The sequence below is a fragment of the Bombus vosnesenskii genome, unplaced genomic scaffold (genome assembly GCF_011952255.1).
Source record: "Bombus vosnesenskii isolate JDL3184/JDL3185 unplaced genomic scaffold, Bvos_JDL3184-5_v1.1 scf7180000013272, whole genome shotgun sequence".
Classification (NCBI taxonomy): domain Eukaryota; kingdom Metazoa; phylum Arthropoda; class Insecta; order Hymenoptera; family Apidae; genus Bombus; species Bombus vosnesenskii.
In genome coordinates, this window is record NW_022882930.1 from 6,969,550 (window position 1) to 6,980,804 (window position 11,255).

The 11,255-nt window shown below is 28.8% G+C and overlaps 2 protein-coding genes across 3 annotated transcripts; one reads left to right on the forward strand and one right to left on the reverse strand.

Moving 5' to 3' along the window:
- The first annotated feature begins 81 nt into the window (after nucleotides 1-81).
- Nucleotides 82-6,757, forward strand: LOC117231510 (structural maintenance of chromosomes protein 2). 2 transcript variants are annotated; one of them, XM_033490019.1, is made up of 8 exons: nucleotides 82-213; nucleotides 2,843-3,265; nucleotides 3,339-3,617; nucleotides 3,687-4,460; nucleotides 4,576-5,163; nucleotides 5,222-5,843; nucleotides 5,929-6,182; nucleotides 6,265-6,690. In XM_033490019.1, exons 1-8 carry the CDS (start codon nucleotides 97-99, stop codon nucleotides 6,688-6,690), a joined length of 3,483 nt encoding a protein of 1,160 aa, XP_033345910.1. In that variant the 5' UTR covers nucleotides 82-96. The 2 variants fall into 2 exon arrangements, with proteins under 2 accessions (XP_033345910.1, XP_033345909.1); XM_033490018.1 differs by lacking the exon at nucleotides 82-213 and adding an exon at nucleotides 2,458-2,625 and having other exon boundaries at nucleotides 6,265-6,757.
- LOC117231511 (ribosomal protein S6 kinase delta-1) lies at nucleotides 1,323-11,047 on the reverse strand. Its single transcript, XM_033490020.1, has 7 exons — nucleotides 10,364-11,047; nucleotides 8,981-10,114; nucleotides 8,750-8,883; nucleotides 7,570-8,686; nucleotides 7,395-7,490; nucleotides 7,235-7,321; nucleotides 1,323-1,716 (listed from the first exon to the last, which is right to left on the reverse strand). Exons 1-7 carry the CDS (start codon nucleotides 10,457-10,459, stop codon nucleotides 1,546-1,548), a joined length of 2,835 nt encoding a protein of 944 aa, XP_033345911.1. The 5' UTR covers nucleotides 10,460-11,047; the 3' UTR covers nucleotides 1,323-1,545.
- Between the last annotated feature and the right edge of the window lie 208 nt (nucleotides 11,048-11,255).

Genomic DNA, 11,255 nt, shown 5'->3' on the forward strand with positions numbered 1-11,255 from the left:
AAGATCGCGCGGAGTGGTACAGGAATCAGCGAGAGGGCGTCCCCGGCTGCCATATTTAGAAGTAGACGTTACCATATTAGGGAAAGTTTGCCAAATATGGTGAACAGAGGTGGTCCTTCCTTTTCAAATGATCACTCGGCGCGCCGCGACAAAACACCAATCCAACTGACAGTAGCGCTTCCTGCACGCCTCTCCTCCCCTCCTCTTTTACCGGTATGTCCTTCCTATTTCTACGTGCTTACTAAAACATACGGCTGATAAGCGGCTTTCTGTGTTGATCCGCTATTTCTTACTATCTTCCAGCTTTCATACTTTTTTATCTGCTTCTGTTTATGTTCAGATCGATGTATTTCATTTCTCAGTCAATTGTGGTTTGATCGAAATAAACAGTTTGGTTAAAAATAATAGGGCGAGTTAACATCTTATAATATATAAAACTCTTTCAAAAGTTTCTTTCTATTGATATATTGTTTCTGCTTTACCTTAACATTAACATTAATTTGAATATCATACTTTTAATTCCGATGAATATCTAATCAATATTGTTGTACACAAGGATACATTAGGGGCCACATACTGATATTTGTTTGCTTTTAATGTTTAAATATACGTATGTAGAAAGCATTGGAAATTGTGCAAGAATTCTATGTCTCATACAGTTGAACTTAGTAATGAATAGAACAATTAAAATTTCATGATATTCATATTAGTACTCTTTTTTTTCATGTAAATGTCTTGACATTACTTCTTATAATTGTAAACATGTTCATCCATTGTATGTTCATCTAGTAAGAGTTCATACAAATCGAATGACTACTGATTTGTTTTATTGTTCTTACATAATGTACTTGTTATGATTCACAGAACTGATATCTTATTATAGATGGAGGTATAAAGAATCTTAGATGTATTAATAAAGAAAAATATATAGTATAAAAAGATAAAATAAAAATCTCTTTTAGATAAAATAAATTAGAATTTTATTAAAACAGTATAACTATACATTATTGCATTATGCTGTACAAGGCACAAAAAAAGACACATAAAAAATTGGACTTACAGTATTATAAATTAGTAATTAACTATTATTATTTTTATCATAATAAATTTCCTATTAACAGAGTCATTCAATCATCTGATGTTATTGATTGTGCAGCAGAAAATAAAGTATCATGAACTTCACGAACAAATGAAACTTGAGCTCTTACAGTCATCAAAAACTGAGGATATGTTAAAGCAGGTCCTTCTTGAGCTCCAACAGTATCGGTACGTGTTGGTATAACAGATACTGGTAGGTACCTTACAGAGCTAGAATTTTGTGATAGACATTCTATAGAAGTCTTTAAGTGTAATTCTATCTGATCGCAAATTGAATAAAATTCTTCCATATTTTTATTGAATCGATGATCAGACTGATCCACACCGCCCTTTAGAGATCCAACATCTACCAAACTGTTTTGATGTAATGTATGTGCTGCAGTTTTAAGAGCTATGGCTAATGATTCCCTTAATGGACCAATTAATGATTTAACTTTGGAAATATTGTCAAGCTTTTCTTGAGTTTGCTGTTGTTGTTGTTGTTGTTGCTGTTGCTGCTGAACCTGTGGCTGTTGCGTTTGTTGTGGATTTTGCGGAAGCTGAGGATTTACAGGCTGTGTCATTTGGCCTACTCCAATTGTTCCTGGTTGTTGAATTGGTGGGATATTCATAGCGGTCCTAATAATACAATAATTTAAGGAAGTCTATATATTATGTATAAACAAAAATAGAATTCAAATTTGCAGTTATTATTAAAAATTATTATACTGCGAATAATATAAACTTTGATTTATTGAATTGTATTGTAATCTTATATCCGATTCTATAAAATACATTTTACACTAATTTTAATTTCAATAATTTTCAAATTACCTTTTATTTTAGTGCTAAAGAAATTATTTTCTTTGTAGTTTCACGCCTTCTCTCTAATAAAGTATTTAAAAAATAAAATGATATTCTTCTAATATTCTAAAATGTTTTGTTGTGGTTTGAAACCGAAACTTAATTAGATCGAGATGCTAGCTCGTCATTGACATTTTATACCACAGGTTGGGTGCGTGTTAAAAAAGTCATTCTAAAATACCCTAGATCGTAAAATGACTTTTCACTTTATATTTTATAATAAATTATATTCGCTATATTTTGGAACAAAATATTAATCGAAATTATTGATAATTGTAATAATAGTCACAAAATTAAATGAGAGATTTATACATAAATTTTTGAGTGAATTTTGGAACTCAAATGTGGAAGAGATGTCGATGGCTGCGGATGGCTACTTGTTCCCAAGTTCCCACTCTATATTATCCTAAATGATGTGTTATACCGGTCAGTGTCCACAATTTGAATTTATAGTTTTCTTTAGTGCGATAAGTGCAACTGAAGTGATATTTTCAAGTACATTTACTTGACTGTACAATGTATATTAAGTCTATGGTATTGGAAGGATTCAAATCATATGGAAAAAGAATCGAAATAAATGGGTTCGATAAAGAATTTAACGCGATCACAGGATTTAATGGTAGCGGGAAATCAAACATTCTCGATGCAATATGCTTTGTTCTGGGAATTTCGAATCTTGGACAGGTGACACATTGTTTTTTACCTTCTTTTATTAATGAAATATCTTAACTGTAACCTCAGTGTACTTTTGCTTTTCAATACAATTATAGTTTTATTGAAAATAATGTGATGCGAGTTGCGTATAGTTACATTATAAATATGCTTTAAACAATTTTACTCAGACATTAATATTTGTATTAAATTAATTGGAAGAAACGTATTTTTTATCCTTTTATGATAGGTGCGCGCAACATCATTACAAGACTTAGTTTATAAATCTGGTCAAGCAGGTATAAAGAAAGCTAGTGTTACTATAACATTTGACAATAGAGATAGAAATTCGTCACCTATGGGATATGAACATCATGAAGAGATAACAGTTACAAGACAAGTTGTAATTGGTGGCAAAAATAAATACTTGATCAATGGATCTAATGTACAAAATAAACGTGTCCAAGATATGTTTTGTTCTGTCCAATTGAATGTAAATAATCCACATTTTTTGATAATGCAAGGAAGAATTACGAAAGTTTTGAATATGAAGCCTATGGAAATTTTGTCTATGATAGAAGAAGCTGCAGGTACTCGAATGTATGAAAATAAGAAAGAAGCTGCTTTAAAAACCATAGAAAAGAAAGATAGTAAACTAAAGGAAATAAGTGATGTATGGATTAATTCTAACAATTAAGTCTGTCTAATTTAATAGTACGTAATTGAATGAAAGTATTTTATTTCAGATTTTAAAAGAAGAGATAGGACCAAAACTAGCAAAACTTAAAGAAGAAAAAACACAATATGTTGAGTTTCAACGTATAGAAAGAGAATTAGATCACTGTAAGAGAATTTACTTGGCATGGAGATACGTGACAGCCTTAAGAGAATGTCAGAATGCAGAAGAGAATGTACAAAATGTCAAAAATAAAATAGAAGATAAAAAAAAAAGCATTAGTGCTGGTGATGAAGAACTTAAGAATATAGAGAAAGAATTAGATGAAATGGCTAAAAAAAGGGATGCAGTATGTATTTTAAATAAAAATGTATTGTTACATTTTTACATTTTTTATTCATCTATCTTATTTTTATAGGACGCAGGAGGTCAATTAGAATCTTTGGAGAATGAATTAAAAGAAGCAGAAAAGAAACAATTTAAATTGACAGCTGAAGTTAATAGTAATAAAGAAGATATTAAAACTGGCAAAAAAGAAATAGAACAATTAAAAGCTAACGTAGTTGATGATGAAAATGCTTTTACATCAAAGCAGAAAGAATATGCCAAAGTTGAAGATCTTTTTAGGATATTAAAAGAGACAGATGAACAGGATTGTAAGGCAGTATTACTAGCGCAAGAAAAGTACCAAAAAATTAGTTCTGGTTTGTTAGAAAGTCAAGATGGCGAAAACGCAACATTGGAACAGCAATTAATAAGTGCCAAGCAAAATGTAACAGAAGCACAAACGCAACGTAAGCAATGTGAAATGACATTAAATCATAATAGAGAACAACTAAAGAAAAGGAAAGTAGATTTAAAAAATACTGGAGACGAATACAAAAAATATACTAAAGATCTTGAAAACAAAGAAAAAGAAATAAAATATTTAAAAAACGAATTAAAGAAATTAAATTATGAAGATGGATCTGTAGAACGACTTAGAGAAGAAAAACGTGCACTAACGAACGAAGTATTAACATTGGAAGAAGAAGTGGATCATTTTGAATCAAGATATCCTCAAATTAGATTTGAATATCAAAAACCAGATCCTAATTTTAAACATGATTCTGTGAAAGGAGTCGTATGCAAATTAATCACAGTAAAAGATAAAAAAGCAGCATATGCTTTAGATATAGCTGCAGGAGGGAAGGTATTTAATGATTTTTACATAAAATTTATTTTCTAAGTAATATTATTATGCTCCTAAATACTTGTAATACTCGTATATTCAAATTTAATATCTTAATGAATTCTAAAAATTTCAGTTATATAATGTAATAGTAGATACAGAAACTACTAGCAAGAAAATACTTCAACATGGTCAGCTACAAAGACGTGTAACTATTATTCCTTTGAATAAAGTAAATGGAAGACCTATGGATAATCAATTAATTAATTTAGCACAGAAGATAGGTGGTGTGGAAAATGTTCAACCAGCATTGTCTCTCATAGATTTTCCAACAGAAACTACACCTGCTATGACTTGGATTTTTGGACAAATCTTTATTTGTAAAGACATTGAAACTGCTAAAAAGATAGCATTTCATGATAATATAATGAAAAAGTGTGTTACTTTAGAAGGAGATGTTGTTGATCCTGCTGGTACGTTATCTGGTGGTGCAGCATTAAAAACTGGATCAGTTCTTTTGAAATTAGATGAATTAAAAACTGTACAAAATAAATTAAATTTCAAAAAACAAGCGCTTCAAAATGTTGAGTCTACATTAATGAATATAAACAGTGTTGCTGAAAAATACACTTCATTAAAACAAACGTTCGATTTACGGAACTACGAAATCGATATGGTGAAACAAAGATTAGAACAAACAGAATATTATAAAATAAAAGAAGAGGTATGTAGAATAAATATAATTTACAAGAATGAATAGCTACTTAATAAGTTCTTTACAGATTGAATCCTTGGAGAAAAGTATCGAACAACTTTTGCAAACAATGGCAGTGGCAGAAAAAAATGAGAAGGAAAGTACTACACATGCTCAAAATCTGGAGCATCAATTGAAAGATGCTGGTAATATCCGTGAAAGACAATTAAATGAAGCCAAATCTGAATTAGAAAAATTAAAGAAAAAAGCTGAAAATAGCCGTAAAGAGTGGGAAAAACGAGAACAAGAAGCAGAAGTGCTTAAGTTGGAAATAGAAGAATTACAGAAAAGTATTGTAGCTGGGAAAGAACAGTTAGTAGCATCCGAAGAAAAATTGAATGTAGTAGAAGAAAAAGTAACTGTGTTGGAACAAGAATTAAATGAAGTGAAAGCTAATGTAAAACGTATACAATCTGGTATAAAAGAACAAAAAGACATTATTAATAAGCAAAATGTTTATATGCAGAAGCTTATGATACGAAAAGAAGATATCATAAAACAAAGTAAAGAAGCAGAATTAGATATTAAAAAGCTAAACCATGAAATTAATTCAATTAAAAATATTGCTACAGATTGTAAAGAAAAAGTTTCAGAACTTACACGGAAGTATGAATGGATTGAAGAGAATAAAATTTATTTTGGGAAAGCTGGTAACTTCTTTTTACATTTCAATTACATATTGCATTTGTTTTCAATTTTTAAGTAGTGTATCTATAAAATATTTATGTTTTATAGGCGGTATTTATGATTTTAATGTCAATAAACCGAATGAAATGGAACAAAAAATACAACAGCTGCAATCAATCCGTGAAAATTTAAGCCGAAATATCAATACACGTGCTATTAGTCTTCTTGATAAAGAGGAAGAACAATATAATGAAATGGTGAAGAAAAAGAAAATAGTTGAAAATGACAAACGAAAAATATTAGAGACAATTAAGCATTTGGATGAGAAAAAGAAAGAAACATTATTGGAAGCTTGGGAACAAGTATAGTTATTTAATTTTAATTAAGTTGAATTAACTTACATATCAAATTTATATTATATAATTATTATATGTCAATTTTTAGGTAAACAAAGATTTTGGATCAATTTTCAGTAGTTTACTGCCAGGAGCTGATGCAAAATTGCAACCCCCTGAGAATCAAACAGTTACTGAAGGATTAGAAGTGAAAATTGCATTTTCTGGAATTTGGAAAGAATCGTTAGGAGAATTATCTGGGGGACAAAGATCTTTGGTTGCCTTGTCCCTAATATTGGCTATGCTTTTATTCAAACCTGCTCCACTTTATATTTTGGATGAAGTTGATGCTGCATTAGATCTTTCTCATACGGAGAATATTGGTATAATGTTAAAAAAACACTTTAAACATTCACAATTTATTGTTGTGTCATTAAAGGATGGAATGTTTAACAATGCTAATGTAATATTTACAACTAGATTTATTGATGGAATGTCAACAGTGTCTAGAAGTGAAAGAATAAGAGTTAAGTAAATATATCATACATTTTTCAATCTACATAAATCTACTTGTATAAATATACATATATATAAATTAATTTGATATCTAATAAGTATTTTTTTAAAATGATGCTCCTGTACAATAGTATGTTGTGTAATTTTTATAAATTATGTCTGAAGTGCGTATATCATATTTTCATTATTAAAAAAATTCCAAATATTGGATTCCATATCAAGATATAGAAATATAATTTATATTTCTAGAATTATATCGATTATATTATATATACATATATTTACATATGAGTATAATAATAAATGATAATTTTAAAAAATTAACTTTGTCTTCATAAACTACATCTTTATAAAATATACATATAATTAGTAAATTTTAATATTTTGTGAATGTATAAATGCTTTTGTAAAATACTGTTCAAATATGTATATCTTACTCAAAAGAAGAGCTATAAATCTCTGTTTTAAAAGGAATCCATCATTGATGGGAATTTTTTTAATATCGATATATTCTCTAAAAACATAGTACGAACAAATTTCTTATATCTTTAGAGTGTATTTACCAAACTTGACCAATTAATATCTTTGAAGAACGGATGTTGTTTTATCTCAGGTATTGTCATCCTTTCGTTTGGTTCATATTTTAGAATCTGCAAATACGCAAAAAATGTATATTTTATGTTTATAGATCATTTAAATATAAAATGTGATGTAAAAACATACATTAAGAAGCAAAGACTTCGCATTTTCAGAAAGCTTGCTAGGAATGTTAAGTATGGAATGTGACTGAAATAGACCAGGGTGCTTTGCTTGAAATTTCTGCAATAAAAAGTAATTATATAGTATCTGCCTTATATCATATTTCTGTAAGAAAATTTTTATTTTTATTTTTACATACATTGCCAACTATTAATTCATATAATATAACACCAAAACTCCAAATATCCGTAGCGGATGTAAGAGGAATCATAGGTGAAAACGTGCATAATTCGGGAGATGAGTATGGATATTTGTATTTTAATAAATCTATATCGTGACGAGGTACAACATATGTTAACTGTACGTGCTCATTATCATCAAGCAATATATTATCAGGTTTTAAGTCAAACACAAGAACTTCTTGCTGATGTAATGCTTCTAGCGCTAAAAGTATTTCAGCAGACCAAAGACGAATTACATTTTCTGGTATTGTCCAAAGTACCTGTTCAGTGTCTACGTTACTGTTTTTTGTTGATTCCGTTAGAAGTACATTCCTTTGAATTTGCTGATTATTTGATATGCAATAGGTATTCGTTTCTAGTTGATTATTAATTTCTATTAATTTATTCAATTCGTATTTTTTTTGAATATTATCATTTTTATTCTCTACTGCAAAATATGTACTATCTAAAGAACTTGTTGACTTTTTTCTTTCAAAATGAAGATTTTTGTAACTATTTTTTAACGATGAACTAGCAGTGCTATTATTTTGTGACAAGTAATTAGAAGTTATCACATTTCTCTCAGGTATTTTTTCGTTTATAATGGATTCATTCATGCCGTCAATTTTTAATGATATATCATTAATATCTACTGATACTTCATTGCAACTTTTTGATTGGTATATACTGTTTTTAAAATTTAATAACGAAGTACTATTCTCATGATTTATGAAGCAGTCCGATTCACATAAACGATTAACAACCGAATTACTTTCCTTTAAAGTTGCATTAACCGATTGTAACAGTATTTGTGCCTTCTCTAATAATTGCGTAGTAGATACATTGGTATATTTTTCGTAATTTTCTTCTACTGTAATCGGATGTATCTCCATTTGTACTTTGGTATTTGTACTTATAAGGTTTACATTTTCCTTGAGTATAGTGCTTTCAGTTTCATTTACATCATTTTTCCTTAAAGTAATATCACTAACATCGATTGTTTTTTCAGTATCATCTTTTGCAGTTTTTTTATCACAATTTTTATTATTATTGGGATTGTAATGTGATGTTATAAAATCCCACAATCTTCCATGGCTATAATGTAATTCAGTTAGTTTTCAATGAATATTAGATAATAATGTTATTCTTAATACATACCTCAGATGTTGTAGGATCAAGAATACACTTGTTTCTGTTTCAACACATGCATGTAAACGGACCATGTATGGTATTTCACCACGTAATATATAATTATTTATACTTTCTTTATTTGAAGATAACTTTTCTATGGCCTGAAATTATTAAGAGAAATGTTAAATGAATTTACTTTGGTGTTCCATATTTTTGTTGTAATCAAATTACATCTTTAAATTATCTATATAATGTTACTTTTACAATGTTGAAGCAGTTTTGACGAATATCCTTTACAAGCATTACTGACTCTATTATTTTCAATACTTTGTAATATTGAAGTTCTGATATAGGTTTATTTAACACTGAAATATTACAATTTAGATATCTATTATAAAGCTTCTCAGCATGGTCTAAATATTTTGATATCTTTTCTTTAATTTTTTCTGCCCTTTTTTTATTTGTATCAGATTCAACACCAGATCGAAGACTAGAGATTCCCATTTTATATTGAGTAAATGCTTCTTCATATTCTGCAAGGTCTTCATGCTTGACAGCTGCACTCATATGTGCAGATGCAACTAAAATATATTGTGGTGAATCTGTCCATGATTGTGGCAGATCGGAATCTTCATGAGTATTTATTGAAGTGTTTAAATCGTTACTAGTAGTATCAGTATTTATATTAGTGTCTGATGTTTGTACAATTGCAGAATTACTCCTAACATTATAATTTTTATCTTTATAGCAATTGTTATTTTTGTTACAAATTAATTGATTATCTCCTAATTCAGAGACAATTTTACTGTGATCATTATCTTCTATTAGCAATTTATTATACTTGCTTTTTGTCATAGATACTTTTTTATTTTCAGTTTCATGACTTAAATCATTTTGTGATAAAATTTGTTCTTTGGATTCAGATGCTTCTTGAGACTGCTTTACTTCATTTTTAGTAGCAGATAAATTTGTCAATGAAGTTTGAATACCTTTAGGTTGAAGAATACTTTGAGAAACATTATTTGGCAGAGAATTTATGTAAGTATGACGATCCTCCTCTGCAGATGTATCAGAACTAAGAGATTGAGAGCAATCATTTAAATAATAATCTGCATGACTAGATTCAAAGAACTTTATGAAAATGTCACTAGAGTATAAATACGAATGCCTGCCTATAAATTCTAGAAACTTTAATGCACATTCCCTTCTCTCTTCAATAACTTCAGCTTCAAATCTGCCAAAAAATTTTGGCTTTGGAAATGATGGAAAGTTTTCCTTAATTCGCGATTGCGAGTATAATACATTTAATTCTGAGTGGAGTTTCTTAAAGTCATTATAACGTTTCCATACAGATACTTTAGAAATTTCTTCATGAGAGCTTTTCAAAAATACCTAAAAATATATAAATATATATAGTTATAAATTATGACTCACAACATTTCTATAATTAAATCATAGAATATGTTAATTTATCACAACATGTATTAAAAATGAATTTTAAAATTAATATAATATTAAAAAACCACGAGAAAAAGCAAATAAATGAATTTAAAGATATCTTCTTTGATATTTGATTGTTAATTTATCTGATTATCGGACTGTTTTAATCTATATACATTATATTGATATTTTATATCATACCACAGACGTGACTTTGTAAATAGTAAAGCCTTTCTTATGCCGTGTCGTTTCTGGAATAATAAAACGCCTCACCCATTTGTCTTTAGTGGGTGCCATTGTTTATACACTTTAACTATAAAACCAGAAGCTCAATAAATTGATCGCTTTATCTTTTTAATTTGTGTATTTCTGTCATCATACTTTCATGCATCTGGCTTTTTTCTTCGTTTACGTGGCATGTATGTCGCGAATGATTGATTCTCAATAAATGTTACTTATATATATTTACATTTATTGGTGCGATAAACTAGTTGGTTATAGTAGATGATTGTTTATAACATATGTGGTTTTATTTTTTTTATGAAATTCGTATACTTCCTACGCACTACAAATGAACAAGTGTGGAATTACGAGTTTTTTTTTTACTATTTTTGACAATTGTCACAATGAATTAGATTGCAATTCTCAATGCAACCTCGTCTCACTATTTACTATTTATGTATTGCAACTGAACGAAAAAGAACGATTATTTCCACTCAACCCTTTCTTTTTCACCACCTGAGTGGTACTGCGCTTGCGATGCGATGTTATAGACTTAAGAATAGAACAACATACATAGAATAGGAATCGGAATAGAAATTGACGTGTAGGACAAAGTAAAGTGATTATCATTGACGTTCTTTAAAAGCTACCCTCTTACAAACATACATATCTGCTTTCTTATCTCCAATGCTAATTTTAGAAGTTGTCAGATTTGTTTATATTTGAACAATCATTAATATTAAACTGGGTTTACAATATACTGTAGAGAATGTATTTTGTATTATGTTTATTTTGTATTATGTATTATATTTTGAATGTAAATCATGTATTTTACATTATACTATTCTTTGGTTTATGTAATTCGCAGACG

Excerpts from the sequence above, each read along its gene's own strand:
- LOC117231510 (XM_033490018.1), top strand. The coding sequence starts at position 2,458 with ATGTATATTAAGTCTATGGTATTGGAAGGATTCAAATCATATGGAAAA. Across the intron at positions 3,618-3,686 it reads TGGCTAAAAAAAGGGATGCA|GACGCAGGAGGTCAATTAGA; the intron begins GTATGTATTTTA and ends TTATTTTTATAG. Across the intron at positions 5,164-5,221 it reads ATTATAAAATAAAAGAAGAG|ATTGAATCCTTGGAGAAAAG; the intron begins GTATGTAGAATA and ends AGTTCTTTACAG.
- LOC117231511 (XM_033490020.1), bottom strand. The coding sequence starts at position 10,459 with ATGGCACCCACTAAAGACAAATGGGTGAGGCGTTTTATTATTCCAGAA. Across the intron at positions 8,884-8,980 it reads ACTGCTTCAACATTGTAAAA|GCCATAGAAAAGTTATCTTC; the intron begins GTAACATTATAT and ends TAATAATTTCAG. Across the intron at positions 7,491-7,569 it reads ATGAATTAATAGTTGGCAAT|AAATTTCAAGCAAAGCACCC; the intron begins GTATGTAAAAAT and ends TTTTTATTGCAG.